Genomic DNA, 17080 nt, shown 5'->3' on the forward strand with positions numbered 1-17080 from the left:
AGGGACCTATATGCAATTTTTGATGCCTACAAGCATTATTTGATATACTCAGACCCTGTGGGATTTCCACTCTTTGTGGTGCATTTATACCAGGAATATGGAACTTGGTCACTCCTTTGTGATCAGTGAATGCATCTGGCAGCTTATTTGCCAAATTTTGCAAATTAATTATCTTCTAAACTTCAAGTTCAGTCAGACTAGTACGTGGATCTAAATATTGAAGATCTTTTTCATACCATGATATTTCTCAAAATTCATTTAATTTTTGGTGTTTATCTCCCCCTAATGTCGAGAAATGATCTTCATCGAATATGCAATCAACGCACCGAGCAGTAAATTGGTCCCCTTTCATGGGCTCTAGGTATTTTATAATTGACGGAGTTTCATAATCGATGTATATACCTAGCTTTCGCTGAGGGCCCATAGAGGTACGCTTGGGTGGTGATATTGGAACATAAACTGAACATCCGAAAACATGCAGATAGGAAATGTTTGGTTCTTTACCACACACTAGTTGTAAGGGGGAATAATTATGATATGCAGTGGGTCGGATTTGGATTAACGCAGCAGCATGTAAAACGGCATGTCCCCAACAAGAAATAGGTAGTTTTGAATTTTGTAATAATGGCCTAGCAATTAGTTTGATCCTCTTAATTAACAATTCTGCTAAACCATTTTGAGTGTGGACATAAGGAACCAAATGCTCTACTTTAATACCCAATGCCATACAAAAATCATCAAATGATTTGGATGTGAACTCAGCAGCATTATCCATACGAATAGATTTAATTAGAAAATAAGGAAATTGAGCTCGTAATTCAATGATCTTTGCTATTAATTTAGCAAAGGCATTATTACGGGTGGATAACAAGTTGATATGAGTCCACTGAGTAGATGCATCGATCAAGACCATAACGTATCTAAATGGTCTTGATGTAGGATGAATGGGTCCACAGATATCTCCTTAAATCCTTTGAAGGAAAATGGGAGATTCAACATTCACTTTAGTACGAGAATGGCGTACTATAAGTTTTTCTTTAGTACAAGACTCACAAATATAGTCTAACGATGAGGGGACATTGCTGCTTGGCATATTATGCCCAATTGACTTTAATATTATCTGACGTATCATATTTTGCCCAGAATGACCTAATTGCTTATGCCATAATTTAAATGAATTTAGATCTTTAAATTTTAAACTCATCACAACATGGTTAGTATTAGGTCGGATATATGTGTAGTACAACCATGAGGAGAAAGATGGAAGCTTCTCTATAACCTACTTCCGATATCTAATTGACTGAGTCATGAGAAGATGTTCAGCACCATTCTCATTTTTGATTTTAATATGAAAACCATTAGACCAAATATCTTTAAAACTAAGAAGGGTACGTTTGGATTCTGGATATAATAATGCATCATTAATAATTAATTCCGTATCCATAGGAAGTATTAGTGAAGCTCTGCCGGAGCCTACTACCAAACATATTATCATTAGCAATGGTGGTCACACTTCTTTATTTTTCAGACAAAGTTTGGAAAATTTTTCTATCTTTCAGGATAGTATGTGTGGTAGCACTATCTACCAAGCACAAGATAGTCTCCTTCTCCATGGGTTGTATGCGAGAGTTGTCGTGCTATTTAAAAAAAATGAAATATTGATATAAACACAACAAAAATAAGGTAAATGCATAATCATTTGAACAAACCCATACAAACTTAAAATTGTCTTACAAAAAACATGCAAAATAAGTTTAGAATAATTCCAAATTATCTTAACAAAAGCAACTAGAACAAGTCTGAAAAAATGAAATAGACTAATAAAACATGCATAGATAGTGATAAATAACATGATCACTCCTGGTCACCAAACTCATCAAGCTCCATCTTCAATAAGTCATCATCGTCCATATCATCATAATTGTCATCTTTTAGGGTCATGTTTGCTTCAGGCAAACTGGCATGATGTTTCTCACATTGTTTTGCCTTCCCCTTTGAGTCCTTCAGCATTCTCTGATAGGCCTCAACCAAATGTTTCGGTGTACGCCTTTGAGTCCTTCAGCATTCTCTGATAGGCCTCAACCAAATGTTTCGGTGTACGACATGTGCGAGACCAGTGGTCCTCACATCCAATAGGCCTCAACCAAATGTTTCGGTGTACGACATGTGCGAGACCAGTGGTCCTCACATCCACACCGATAAAAAGCTTGCTTGTTATTTGCAACCTGTTGATGAGAGTTAGGCTTGTGTGAAGGAGATTTATCCTCGTTCTGACCCTTATCACGGTCCTGAAGACCATTAGCATTGTGACGACCACGACCCCTACCACCACGATAAGACCCGCGATCACGTCCATGACCTCTACCATGTCTACGCCCATGAGTATTACTCTGTTTCGCAGCATGTGCTTCAGGCACAGCTTGCGAACCAACTGGTCTAGCATTATAGTTGCGCATCAGAAGTTGGTTGTGTTTCTCTGCAACTAGTAACACAGAGATTAATTCAGAGTGTTTTGAATAGTTTTTGGTCCTGTACTGCTGCTGGAATATAAGATTACTTGCATGGAATGTAGAGAGGGTCTTTTCAATCAATTCAGTCTCTATAATATTCTGCTTATAGAGCTTCAGCTGTAAGACAATGCGATGAAGAGTTGAATTGTATATAGTCACGGATTTAAAATCTTGAAATTGCAAGTTCAACCAATCTTATTGTGCTTGCGGGAGCATAATAGCCGTCTGTTGGTCAAAGCGATCCTTCAGGGATTGCCATAGAACAGCAGGATCTTTTCAGTAAGGTACTCATTTTTAGGTCTTTTTTGAGATGATGCCGAAGAAATATCAATGCCTTTGCCTTCTGGGCAGAGGTGCTCTGAGAAGCTAGAACAATAGTGTTGCTTAAATCATAAGAATCCAGGTAGATTTCAACATCCAAGGCCCAAGTCAAGTAGTTGCTGCCATCAACAGCAAGCTCAGCAAATTCCCTTTTGGTGATGTTAGACATTGTTCAGAAATGCTATAATTATCATTAGAAGATATATCAATCCATCAAATTTATAAAATATTACACTATACAAGGTGTATATACAAACAGAAGAAAATAAATAAAGGAGCCACAAATCATTAGTTACAGTGCATGCCTCTGTTCTAATTAGCTAGGACAAGTGATCAATCAACAGAAGATGTGCATTTGCAAATTATATTAAACCCGTCTCCATGAAATCAACATATAATAAATAGTTTATATGCATGTATATTATATAAAAAATACGAGAAGGGGGAGATTCTATATATATAAAAACAAACAAAATATGAATGTTTGTTTATTTATTTTTACAAGATGAAAACAGATTGTATTCATAATAAGACTAACATGCATGTTTGTGTGTTTATAAAAGGACAACTCAGCAAATATATCATCATCACATGATTCACATAAAAACAAACCAAAGAATTGCATATCATATTGGACATAATCATAATCATTCGACAAAAAACTTGATACTATGTAAATAGACAAAGGCCGAATGTACTATTACCTTGCAGAAGATGTACACCTAAAAATCTATTACTACGAACCAATGATCACGAACCGGCTAGAGCCACTCGTGCTGATAACGTATTGTAATATACTAAAGAAATGAAAACAAGAGACAAGAAATAAGAAAAGAAGAGAAATTGTAATTTTTATTCCACCCCATCCATTTCCATACATGGTACAATTTATAGATACATGATGGAAGATAAAAGGACATTGGGCTAATGAAAAGACACCAAGTTAATAGTCCACATACAAAGTAATGTCCACATACATTTTGTTTTTTAGATTTTAACAAAATTCATTTTTTAGCAATGTTATTTATTGTTTAGTAAATAATTATGATTATATTGATAAAAAGCAGAAATAAGTGCAAACAAAAATGCATGATAGGAAAAACTGAGCTCAATAATCTTGAGATAAAATGCTTTGCCTGAGGACTATAAAACCAAAAGCTAAGGATATGTTTGGATACTACAGTGATTTTTGTGTGGTATTTCCAAAACACCATGGAGCTTTTCTCAAAAGTGTTTTTAAAACACCATTGTAAGTGTTTTTGGTCAACAATAGTTTGACCTTTTTATAACCTTAATATTAAATATATTATTAATATATTAAATATTAAATGCAATATAATCTATTCTAATTAATATATCATATTATTATATACAATTAATATGTTATAATTATAATATTATATACAACTAATAGATTGTAATGTTATATATTTTACATATTTGTAATATATATACTATATCATAATGTTGAAATATCATTTTCAAATAATAATATGGGATTTTTACTTTTAGGTCCATTTGTTTACTCCCATTTATTTTTAAACCCACCCAATATTGTTTGTATCTCTAAGCCCAACTCTCTTTCTGTATTTATCTTTAAACCCAAATTCTAAAATACAATACATTTAGTAGTTGTATTTATACAGAAGCAAGGTAAAAGCCCTAAAATACCCCTTTCCCCATATCAACGTCTCTCTCCTCAAAATTCCCTTTCACTGGATTCCTAAATTAAAAAAAAAATCCCCGTCGCCCGCTCCTGCCGCCGTGACCCAGCTGTCGCCGTCGACTCCGTCGCCCGCTCCTGCAGTAGACTCCGTCGCCGTGACCCAGCTCTCGCAGTCGCCGTTGTTGCCCGTCCCAGTCATCATTGCCGTCAAAGTCGCTGTTTCAGGTATTGATTTCTCACGAGCATTGGCTGGGTTGCCGTCGAACTTTTTTATTTTTGATATTTGGATATTGACTGCATAGATAATTATTGGCTCTTAAACTCAACAATTTTAGCTTAGTTGTTGCGTTTATATTGTTTTGAATTCATGACTTTATAATTGAGGATTGGTATTGGTTTTCTTACGTTTTTAAGTTCATAAATTTTTGCGTATATTCAGTCCCAATTCTGGGACATCTAAAGTTTGATACAAATGTCTGTTATTGTACATATGTTAACATTTGCTACATTTCACTGAACGAGAAGAGGAAAAATATCATAGGCTGTAAATAGGTTGATATAAAGCTAAAGCGTGGTAATTTGAGTATTGAGATTGTCTGTTACAATTTTGTTTGTAAATATGATACAATTTTGTCTGTAAACATCTGATTCTGTAAACATTTGATACAATTTTGTCTGTAAATATGATAGACAACTAAAGTCGCCTTATGTTTTATGGTTGCAGAAAATTCTATCTCATGGCTTTAGTGCGAATTCCATCGAACATTGGGTACTTCCGGGACCTTCAAAATCAGATTTCTAGATTTCTACTTATTTATCGGAAGATCAACGAATTGCCCTTCGTGACACTCCATTTTATGGCTACTTAGATGTTCCAGATCTTCCAGTGCAACCAGTTATAGTGGATTGTTTGTTGGGAGTATTTAATGTCGAAAAAAGTAGTTTCAAAATTGGAGGAAAATGGACCTCCTTTGATGTTGAAGAAGTTGGGAGAATCACGGGTCTTCCGATGGGAGGATCTATAGTAGACACGCGGTTTCATAGAAGTGATCGCGATACAATCTACAAGCTTGTGCTTTCACATAGTACCGCGGCTGAAATTGAAGAAGATAGTAAGCGTGTGATTAGAAAAGGAAAGAAGAAAATTGACGAGGGTAAGAAGAAGGTTGTGTGTGCTAGAAGAGATAGGATGGGTGAACTTATCAAGCAGATGGCCGAGCGTAGAGATCCTCTTTTGCCACATATGCTCGTGGCTTTCATTATTGGCTTTATATTATGCCCCCAAGCTAGTATGAGTTGTCCCTTGTTTGCATTTAGATATGCTGAGAAATTGGGCACTCTTAAGGAGTATAATTGGGCTGAATTAGTATACAATGTGTTGTGTACCGAGATGATTAAGGCTAAGAAAACCATCACTAAGAGATTTGAGGGAAATCGATCTAGAGGTGGTTATATGGGGGGTTTTGCCTCGGTTTTGATGGTAAGTTAACATTTACTACATTTTAATGTCATTCTACATTGTATATATTAATTCATTTAGTCATGTTTATTGTTGAGCTAAAATTTTCCTTTTCTCACAGGTTTGGTTTTATGAGCTTGTGGGACAATTACGCCTTCGTGTAGGAGCAGAATCCCTACCACCCATCCTAAGCTTCCACAAGGGCACGGGATCTTTACGGAGGAGTACAGTTCAAGATTTAATTAGAGATCCGGCTAATTTTAGGAAGCATGGTGTTGAGTCAAGGGCTAACAAATTTGAAAAGAGACAAGTTGCCACTACATCCACTGCCCCTTCAAGATTGAAGAGAGAGAGAGAGAGGTATATATATTTCCATTTTTATTTTTATTCCATGTTAGTTAATTGCTCTCCATGATTTTTATTTGATGTTCATCCATGAATTGAACTTTACTTGGGTTATTTATGTGTAGGTAATCACCAAAGCTGAGTTGGATCAGCTCATACTTGAAAAACGGGTGGAATTAGACCTTCTGTTGAAGATAAGGAGGGACAAATTTGGTGATGAGGAAGAGGATGTGGATAGTGATGGAGGAAATGAGGATGATGAGGATGATGAGGAAGATGGGGATGATAGTGATGATGGTGATGAGGAGCGAAAAAATGAGGGGAAAGAGGAGGGTGCGGAGGGGGCTAATGAGGGGCATGAGGAGGATAAGGAGGGAGTTGATGGCGGGAATGAGGAAGATGAGGAGGGGAATGGTGGAGATATGGAGGAGGATGTCGGCGGGGATGATGAGGTTGGTAAAGACGTTGATAGATTGAATGTAGAGAAAGATGATGGTGAGGATGGTGGGAAGGATCAAGTGGGCATGGATTCAATGGAAGTGGATGACGACGCCTTTATTCTTAGCCCGCGCGATGTTACGTTGATTGAAGGCATGCGTAAAACCCCTTCCATCAAAAGAACAGTTCTCTCTAGATCTCGGCATGCTGGGCCATCAATGCGGTCTCCTTTTGTTCCACTTGTTAGTAGAAAAGGACGACCAAATTATCCGGGAAGGAAGGAAGTAATGGATGAGGAGAGAGAACTACTAGATAACTTTTGGAAGGAGAATATGGCCGCGTAAGTATTTTGAATGATTTACTTATTTACTTTTCAACCTGTACTAAGTTTTTTCATTAATACATGTTATGTATTTGTTTCATATGTAGTGAGACATTAGTGTGGTCATCTAGAGATGCGTTGATGACACGTAAAGATGCATTGGAGTTACTTAAAGGAGAGGCAATTAGCTGTGACGTAAGTATCCGTTCTTTTCATGCTTCACACAAATATACATAAACACGCACACATGCACACACATATAGAGTATTTTCTGTACCAGAAATCACATAGAAGCGTATGACTGATATTTGATACAATAACACATCTTATGCCTCCACATGCTTTTGATATTTGATACAATAACACACATATAGAGCACTGTACATGCTTTTGATATTGATACAATAACACATCTTATGCCTCCACAATTCAGTCATATATGCAATGGTTACTAATCTGAGGGCCGCATAACTGATAAACGATCTTCTGCTGCAAGCTGAAATTATGTAAATATTAGTGTTCACGTTAGTATATAACATGAATATTTACAAATTTATTATCTACATTTCAGGTTATAGCCTCCTATGTTGTCTTGTTAAATAGGTTAATGGAGACGCGTGCAAACTATGCGAAAGACATACACATATGTAGTCCATGGGTAACCGTAAGTAGAAATCCAATCCGAGATTATAAGTAATATTCATAAGCTATATTAAATACTTACTCTTAACTTTCTTTATTTTTTTAGAGATGCATCAATGAAAATAATCCGTCAAGTGTGGATCGAATGTTTAAGCCAATAACGACAACTCGATTCCAAGAACTTGATAAGATTATTTTCCCACTCCTAACTTCATTTCATTGGCATATGTTGGTGTTCTTTGTAAAGGAGAAGAGATTTTATCATTATTCTTCCCTCCGTGGTTATATGTCCGATGCTAATGAGTTTAGGGTGAAGCTTATTTCTACCATTCCCGATGCTTGGAACTTAGACATTACTTCGATTCAGGAGGTAGAAAGTGTTGATGTACCTCAACAACGGGGGTTAGTGTATTCGACTTATTCATATGTTCTTTTTTCGTTTGTGCTAACACTCACATAGAGACTACATATTGCGGGCCAAGAGTGTTATATTGATATTGCAAACTTTTGAACTTGCAGAAGCTTGGATTGCGGGGTGTTCTTGATGGCGTACATGTTTAGCCTCATATCCGGTCAACCAATTGCAATTGACCAAAAGGATTGTGCAAGACATAGAGCTCGTATTGTTGCTCTATTTCTATTTGAAGGTATATTTTCTATACGTGTAATGTTCATTGAAACGCTTATATCGAAATCTATTGTTCTTTTGATCCGCTTATATTTTGCTTTCAGGAAATCAACCAACATGATCCTCAAGACCAATTCCCCGGTTGCTACATGCCAATTGTGATATCCAATATTTTTTGTGTACAAATATATTTTGGGAATTGATTTGTAAAGTATTTGTATATATATATATATATATGCCAATGATGCAATCTTGTATATATTCCCCGGTTGTATACAGTTTTTTTGAAAATGCAAGTTTGGAAATGCAATCTTGTATATATAGCTTGTTTGGAAATGCAATCTTGTATATAGTTTGTCAATCTCCTTGATACGCAATGTTGTATATAGTTTGTCCGGATATGCATGCAACGTTTGTCAATCTCTTAAAAACTTTGTAAACTTGAATAGTCAATTCAAAATCATTGGCCAGAATGTTTTATGCACTGGGTTATTTATGACATCCCAAAATATCAGCAAGAACCCAAGTAAAAAGACCAACAAATGGGTCGACTCATAAAATTCACGAGTCGACTCATAAACCATGGGTCGACTCATAATATCATGGGTCGACTCAGCAGAAACAAAACACATATTCCAGCACACTTTGTGAGTCGACTTATGACAGTTATGAGTCGACTCAACCTGATGGGTCGACTCATGACTGTCATGAGTCGACTCAGCAGAAACAAAAGCAAATAGATTAGAAAAACAAAGTAAACAAATAGGAGCTACGCTCCCCCTATCAGAAAAGAGGCATGAATGAGGATATTCTTATGGAACACAAACATGATAGAGCATATGATCATCATATAAGATATAGGCTCACCATCAAATGTGAAAACACATAAATTCAACAGAGCCAGACTTACTAGTCTATTACATACCAAGTTCAACACATGTTTTCAAACCATGTCCAACATGAAGCAAAACAAGTGCAAGTTAGAATATTACATGCCAAAATAAAAGTTTGCCAACTTATCATAAACCAAAATATCATTTTGTTCAATAGGAATTCAAGAAGATCTTCAAGCGTTTGACGATCCTGGACCCGAGGAAGGATGGGGTTGCAAAAGGTTTATAACCTCATCAAATCTCGTGTGAATGGAGGCCATGTCAACTTCTCTTTCACTCCTCAGGGAGGCTATCTCTTTCTTTAGTTCTACTTGGGTCCTTTCAACCTCTTCAAGTCGCATGCTAAGATCATGTTCACTGTCTTCAATCCTCTGAAATCTCACTTGGTCACTATAGTGATATTCAGTCATCTGAGTGCAAAGATCTTCTATATGGCTTGGTACAGATGAATCTGGGGAGGAATGATAGTGCTCATAAGGAGGTTCATGAATGGGAGATTCAGGAGAGGGTCTACGAACAGGATGATCATGCATTGCCATTAAGCTGGCAGGAATTCTCATCCGATGAAGAGCAGTAACATCAAAGAGAGGTCGGATTTCAAGAGGTGTCTCATCGTCGAGGTCAACATTGAAGTGTTTAAAGATTTTTGTAAGGAGACCGCCAAAAGGAATGAAAGTGGATGGACCAGAAGCAATGATATCGAATATAACATTTCCCCATTTAACATCAACATTACCCAGAATGGCATAGATTGCCCTAGTGAGATCTTGGGAATAGTGGCTATACCCCCCAGATTTTGGAATCAAGTTATAGGAAATGATACGTCCAACAATGGTAGCCAAATCAGATACATTTTTTGCATGTAATGGGAGGCTTTCGCCAGGAAGAGTCATAAGGGTTTCGACACTGGGATTATCATATGAAACATCATCAAGAAAGGTGTCGCCACGAGGAATGCCAATGATTTCAGCTAGACGGTTAGCTGTGAAACGAATATGGCGATGTTTGACACAAGAATTAATAAAATGTGGTCTATTCTCAGGACAAAATGTCACAAGATTTGCGTAAAATATACGCACAAGTGGGGGATAAAGTTTCTCAGAGTGCTTACTTGAGAGTAGATCGGTGAGTTTAGCAGCAGAGAAAAATTGTTCTAGAGAAAAATGACTGAAGTCATCGAATTTAACATATCTACCAGGGAACATTTTTAATTGCCAAAGAGCATGATATTTTTCAATTAAAGCAGGGCTATTAAGATATTGTTCGTAATGGGCATTGCTTTGCTCTGGAGGAGACGATGCACGATCACGAGAAAGAGGGGCTTTACCTTTGGAAGTTCTAGGGCGTTTGCTAGAGGTACTAGCCATGGATTAAAATGAAACCCTAGAAAAAGAAATGAGAGAAGGAATGGGTTATACCAAGCCGAGGAAGACTGAGTGCAGACGATGACTGCAAGAGAGGACGAGTCGACCGGTGATGATGAGTCGGCTGGAGATGAGGGTCGACTGTAGTGAAGGAACGACTGGAGGAAAGAAAAGAAGGAAAGAGGATTAAAGAAGAAGATGAACTAGGGCTTTTGATATGGGATTAATGGGCCAGATTTGGTCAAAATGATGAGTGTAGGGTCAGGATACAGGTAGACAAACGGGTCGGGTCTATATAACATCTCAAAACCAAAACCGAAAGAAATAGATACCAGGAAAAGAGGCTCCCGAAGGTCGAAGGTCGACTCGCAGTCGACTACAAATTGTGAGTCGACCTCGAGTCGACTTAAGATTAAGTCACAAGATTAAATAAGCTTAAATATTTATATTATATTTTAAACAAAAAAAATAGCAACAAAAAAAACAAAAAAAATAATTTATTGAGAAATGGAAATTAACCACTTTTTGGAAATAAATGGAAATTAAGCACTTTTTGGAAATTAAACAACATAAAAGTATAGCACGTTATGTGTTATATTGTAAGTATAGCACGTTATATTGAGAGTATAGCACGTTAATCTGTATAGCACGTTATATTGAGAGTATAGCACGTTAATCTGTAAGTATACCACGTATATGAAAGTATAGCACGTTAAGCTGTAAGTATAGCACGTTAATTCGAAAGTATAGCACGTTAACCTGTAAGTATAGCACGTTAACCTGTAAGTATAGCACGTTAATATGTAAGTATAGCACGTTAACCTGTAAGTATAGCACGTTAACGTGTAAGTATAGCACGTTAATCTGTAAGTATACCACGTTAACCTATAAGTATAGCACGTTAATCTGTAAGTATACCACGTTAACCTATAAGTATATCACGTTAATATGAAAATATAGCACGTTAAGCTGTAAGTATAGCACGTTAATTCAAAAGTATAGCACGTTAACCTGTAAGTATAGCACGTTAACCTGTAAGTATAGCACGTTAATATGTAAGTATAGCACGTTAACCTGTAAGTATAGCACGTTAACGTGAAAGTATAGTACGTTAATTCGAAAGTATAGCACGTTAACCTGTAAGTATAGCACGTTAATATGAAAGTATAGCACGTTAATATGAAAGTATAGCACGTTAATCCGAAAGTATAGCACGTTATATTGAGAGTATAACGTGCTATACTTTCGAATTACGTTAATCCGAAAGTATAGCACGTTATATTGAGAGTATAACGTGCTATACTTTCGAATTAACGTATAACATGCTATACTTTCGAAAGTATAGCATGTTAAGCTGTAAGTATAGCACGTTAATCTGTAAGTATAGCATGTTAATATGTAAGTATAGCACGTTAATTCAAAAGTATACTTACATATTAACGTGCTATACTTTCGGATTTACGTGCTATACTTTCATATTAACGTGCTATACTTTCGGTTTAACGTGCTATACTTACTGGTTAACGTGCTATACTTACATATTAACGTGCTATACTTACAGGTTAACGTGCTATACTTACAGCTTAACGTGCTATACGTACAGGTTAACGTGCTATACTTTTAGGTTAACGTGCTATACTTTCATATTAACGTGCTATACTTTCGAATTAACGTGCTATACTTAAGCTGTAAGTATAGCACGTTAACCTGTAAGTATAACACGTTAATATGTAAGTATAGTACGTTAACCTGTACGTATAGCACGTTAACCTGTAAGTATAGCACGTTAATATGTAAGTATAGCACGTTAAACCGAAAGTATAGCACGTTAATATGAAAGTATAGCACGTAAATCCGAAAGTATAGCACGTTAATCTGTAAGTATAGCACGTAAATCCGACTCTTTAGAGCAAGACGAAGCTGATTAATAAATCCCCTACTATTTCCTTTTGATGCAAGAGTTTTACAAGACCTGATCTCTTGGGATCAGAGCATTAAACTGCAAACCAGAGATCAATACATATTCAGCATTGGTTCAAATAGTAAATGTTCGTAAGGTGGGAGGGGGAGGGGGGGTATTCATTGGTGTATTTTGGGGCAAATTGGGTTAATTGTCCCAATGAGATAATTTTACCCCATTGGGATAATTTGAGTGAGATAAAGTGGGGTAAAATGAGATAATAGGACAATTTAAGTGAGACAATTTGCATGAAGTATCATAAAACAGAAAAAATCACTCAATTATCCTCTGTCTCTCCAGATTAGAAATCCAAGTTTTGGTAACTTGGTTTTCACTCTTCATAGTTCCCATAATCTTCCTCATTGCTCATGAGCTGAAATTTTGTGCAAAAAGCTGAAATTTAACCTCTACAGAGACAGTAGCAGTCCAGCTATTCAAAATTTCACCTTTTCCACAAAATTCAACAACACACACAATTGAAAGAAGAAAGAACCAGTCAATTTGTATGAAGTTCCAAACTACGCTAACATACTAGATCAACCAAAAATAAAACTAAATTGAAAGAAGAAAGAACAAAATTGATCGACCTCAATTATGTCATGGAGAGCTATAATATTGGGATGCTTGATTTTCTCCAAGATCACGATCTCCGACAGCAAGCTCTCCTGCAGAACCAATTTCTCCATCACGACCGCACCTCGGGCTTCGGTTTGTTCTTGAACTAGGCATCCTCCGACCCCCCAACTCTGCTCGTCGCCACGCCATTCCCTTCCTCATATTTCACCAAACTCCCATTCCGCTTTCCGTTCCCGTTCAACAAAACCTCCACGCTCCCAATGACCTCGTACCCTAGCCCTCTCGCGCTCAATCGCAGAAATTACCCAAAATCAGATCTGATATAGAATCGACGGTGAAAAATTCAAACACGATGGTGAGAGGGTGATGGAGAAGAGAGAAGGAGAAGAGATCGCTGGAAGAACGCGGAAGAAGAGAAGCTGGGGTAATCTTGTTCCAGCAAATAATTTGGGGTAAATTTGAGGGTGGGGTTTGAGGGTTCTTTATATAGTTGGGGTAATTTTGGGGGAAGTAGAGTATTTGTCTCCCAATTATCCCAACAAACCAATAACACTATAAAGTTGAATCCATATCGAATTACCCCAATGAATAACACCAAAAAGTGGTGTTCCAAAAATTATCCCATTATCCCAATATTTACACCAATGAATAACCCCCGCCAGATAAATGCAATGCAACAATCAAAATTCATAATGAACAAGGATGGCACAGTAAATCCTATGTAAAGGACTCAGGATGCAATGGAAGCACACAGCCGAAAAAAACACAACCATGTGACCACACAAACCCACAACAGATAAAATTGTAACTAACATCATCTTCTAGTTCTCTGCAAATCAAAGTTGTCCGCCACCGCAAATGAACTTTGGATTGGCTTACATCTATAAATATATGGTCTCCGACATATAATATCTCATCGCCATGAACACCAAGGGATTTCTCTACCATCTGAGCACTTCCACCTGAGTATAAGCCACCTGTAGAATGATAGAAAAACACCAAGGGATTTCTCTACCATCTGAGCACTTCCACCTGAGTATAAGCCACCTGTAGAATGATAGAAAAATGAAACAGTAACCAATCATGAACAAACCTGTCCTTGAACTCACAGACTAGCTATATGGTGTCAATTAGATGACTGCTATAGTTCATTCCAAGGACAAAACTTGACCAGCTTGGACCAGATTGGGCTTGGGACAAACCCAAATGAAAATTGGCTGGGTCTGGTTAATCTTGGAAGATGATGGATTGTACATGATAGTCTAGTTGAGCATCATTTACTTCTTAATGTCTGTATCTAGCAACAAGATATACTCAAAAAAATTCAGCATGATGCAACTTATAGTTTTGTGACACTGAGCTAAGCAAAACATACCTTTACATGAATTGGGCAACTAGAACTTACTAACAAGAATACAATTTCACAAAAGCCAGAATGTAGCACCTGAACATGCCTTAAAGCTGGGGCGCATTAGTCCATCATCTGTTACTACTTCATACAAAGGGTGCGACATTTGAAAAAATTCAGGCTTCCTTGCGGAGACAATGACCTGTGAAGTGTCCGTAGGAAATTTGTTAAATAAGAACAGCTTCACTGAAGTCTTGATGCTAATATGATCGCCTGATTGATTCATAGCATCATACTATTGAACTAGATAATGCACGTGAAAACAAGTTGCAGTTAAATATTCTCATAAACCTCACCATGTCAAAAAGGTCACGCCATGTCATATCATTAGGAAGAAACCTACTTGTCCATGGAGCTTTATTATGCTCTAAATTAAAGGGATTGCAAATTGGTCAGAATAGGTCAAAAATGAGAAGACCCTTTGAAAATTGGTTCGTGACCAAATGCGCAAGTACAGTATTTTCTGCTGCTGGATATCTTTACATTGAGATATGATCATCAAATTAATGTCCATTAGGATCTTCATGTTTATTTCTGCTGGATATCTTTCCATAGATACATGATCCTCAATATTTGATAAAAGCATAGAGATTTAATTAACTATGATGTCATCCTCAAATATTTATTGAGATTAATATCCTCAGAATTGAATAGCTAAGTACAATGGACACCTGGAAGCGACCTTAATTACTCATTTGTTCAACAGAAATTCATACTAGTTGATGTTCCACTTAATCAGAACAAGTATAAAACAGATATCATTTAATCTGAAAGGTAAGAAGCAGCAATATTTATGCAAATAAGCACTATATGACATGTCTTGAACTATTAAGAAGCTAGAGAGGCTGATGAATGTGGAGGTTTTACTTTTTTAAATTTCCTATCCAAAGTAGAATAGGAGAAAAATATACAGTAGATGGTCAAAAAGAGAAAACTACATGAAAAAGAGAGTAATCATCTGCATATACATTACAGCTTCTGACACAGAGAGAAGAGAGTATTCATAAATTCCCATTGACTTTCCTTTCGAAGATCAACCAGTTCTCTCCCATAAATCTCGCTTTTGTATACACAGGGTTATATGATTAGAAGAAGCAAAAGAAGAAGGTTATATCAACTTTGACTGCCAAAAGCTATGACACACAAAATAATTACATAACATGGACATATAGAAATACCTTACAGCCTTAGTTGACAGCATATTGGTACCATGCATAGCCCGCTTCACATAGCCAAAGCGATCAGCCCTAACTAAATTGCCTCTCTCTTTATCCATGATGAGACCTCTGATAACCTACAATAACAGGGAAGTCTAAGGCTTCTTCTGTACACCAGAAGGTAACCAACTTGCCGAGTAAATCTCTTCGCACTAAGTTAGTCTTAGTCTACCCACAATTACTATATGAGTAAGATATAAGAACTTACAAATATTACAAGAATAAAAAGCCAAATCTCTTCATAAAAACCAGTAAAAAGCCAGTAGTCCATGAGAACGATGGGGGTCTCTTCATAAGAACTGATCCAAATTGTAAAGACTAGTAATTATGCGTAAGACAAATCTCAACCCCTTTCAAAGATATGTAGAATTCATACTTGAGGATTCGATAGGTGCATCTCAACTGTCATCATCAACACAAATAACTAGGTAGCAAAGCAACAAAATGACATCCCAATCATAAAGCATCCAGTTTATTGAGTTGGTACCTGACCAGTAACGGCATCCCATAGATGAATAGGATGATCTCGCGTAGTGCTTACGAAAACACAAGTGGCAGGGTCTGGAGCATAAGCAAAACAAATTGGACCCACTAAGTCAGTTATATCAAAACATATGTACGGGTTATCTCCCCCGTAATTACAGTATAGCATTGCAGTTAGTCTACCTGACGAAGACGTGTACGGGTACCAACAGTAGTCATAAACGGTCTTTACTTCAGTGACTATGAGATCGGAAACTACTATAGGAATCTATTGCAAGAAACAAGATACAATACCTGTTAAGAAGAAATTCGTACATGTTTCTGTAATAAAATATACATGCAAAATTTCAAACTCAAATTGCAGTCCTCATTAGTTACATAAGACCTTGATCGCCTAAACGAGCATCAGATTCCCAGCCCCTGCGCTTGCTATATGCTTCCTGGGGTCTGATCAGAGGAGCAAAAAAGCACAATTAGCAGCAGAAGATTAAGTTCGTAGGATAGTCAAATTCAGTTGAAGAGACTGCTCACAGAGAGAAGAGGCGGAGAGTGTTGTCATCGGAGCTTGTCAAGAAGCAAGAGCCATCAGGGGACCATTTCACCCCTTTAGAGCATCTCCAACCATAAAACCCAAAATGGTGTAGTTTTTACACCAAGTTGGTATAGTTTTTACACCAAATCACTATTCCATCTCCAACCCATTACACCAAATGTTACACCAAAAAGAATATTCCTTTTATTATTCTTATCTTTTAACATTTTTATCTATTTAAAATATTTAACAAATTATATAATTATATAATACATTACATATAATTAATTATAATAATATATTTTATGAATAAAAT

At 36.7% G+C, this 17080-nt stretch overlaps 2 protein-coding genes and 2 long non-coding RNA genes across 5 annotated transcripts; 1 reads left to right on the top strand and 3 right to left on the bottom strand.

Moving 5' to 3' along the window:
* LOC109835039 lies at nt 2124–3000 on the bottom strand. Its single transcript, XM_020403037.1, has 2 exons — nt 2767–3000; nt 2124–2627 (listed from the first exon to the last, which is right to left on the bottom strand). The coding sequence occupies exons 1-2, from the start codon at nt 2998–3000 to the stop codon at nt 2124–2126; spliced, it is 738 nt and encodes a 245-aa protein (XP_020258626.1).
* LOC109832804 lies at nt 8077–8508 on the top strand. The gene is made up of 3 exons (XR_002244987.1): nt 8077–8105; nt 8223–8350; nt 8436–8508. It is a non-coding gene; the product is annotated as an uncharacterized LOC109832804 (long non-coding RNA).
* Nucleotides 13570–14875, bottom strand: LOC109832255 (5'-nucleotidase domain-containing protein 4-like). 2 transcript variants are annotated; one of them, XM_020399680.1, is made up of 3 exons: nt 14829–14869; nt 14569–14674; nt 13570–14101 (listed from the first exon to the last, which is right to left on the bottom strand). In XM_020399680.1, exons 1-3 carry the CDS (start codon nt 14853–14855, stop codon nt 13842–13844), a joined length of 393 nt encoding a protein of 130 aa, XP_020255269.1. In that variant the 5' UTR covers nt 14856–14869; the 3' UTR covers nt 13570–13841. The 2 variants fall into 2 exon arrangements, 1 of the variants encoding a protein (XP_020255269.1); XR_002244672.1 differs by lacking the exon at nt 13570–14101 and adding an exon at nt 14119–14171 and having other exon boundaries at nt 14829–14875.
* LOC109832256 lies at nt 15558–16036 on the bottom strand. The gene is made up of 3 exons (XR_002244673.1): nt 15958–16036; nt 15711–15826; nt 15558–15592 (listed from the first exon to the last, which is right to left on the bottom strand). It is a non-coding gene; the product is annotated as an uncharacterized LOC109832256 (long non-coding RNA).

Source organism: Asparagus officinalis, chromosome 3 (genome assembly GCF_001876935.1).
Source record: "Asparagus officinalis chromosome 3, Aspof.V1, whole genome shotgun sequence".
Classification (NCBI taxonomy): domain Eukaryota; kingdom Viridiplantae; phylum Streptophyta; class Magnoliopsida; order Asparagales; family Asparagaceae; genus Asparagus; species Asparagus officinalis.

Bases quoted from the DNA above. Each gene is read 5' to 3' on its own strand.
- LOC109835039 (XM_020403037.1), bottom strand. From the start codon at position 3,000: ATGTCTAACATCACCAAAAGGGAATTTGCTGAGCTTGCTGTTGATGGC. The intron at 2,628-2,766 runs GCAATCCCTGAA...ATTGTCTTACAG, and splicing joins AAAGATCCTGCTGTTCTATG to CTGAAGCTCTATAAGCAGAA.
- LOC109832255 (XM_020399680.1), bottom strand. From the start codon at position 14,855: ATGACATGGCGTGACCTTTTTGACATG. The intron at 14,675-14,828 runs GTGAGGTTTATG...GACACTTCACAG, and splicing joins GGCGTGACCTTTTTGACATG to GTCATTGTCTCCGCAAGGAA. The intron at 14,102-14,568 runs GTGCTACATTCT...ATCATTCTACAG, and splicing joins CAGCTTTAAGGCATGTTCAG to GTGGCTTATACTCAGGTGGA.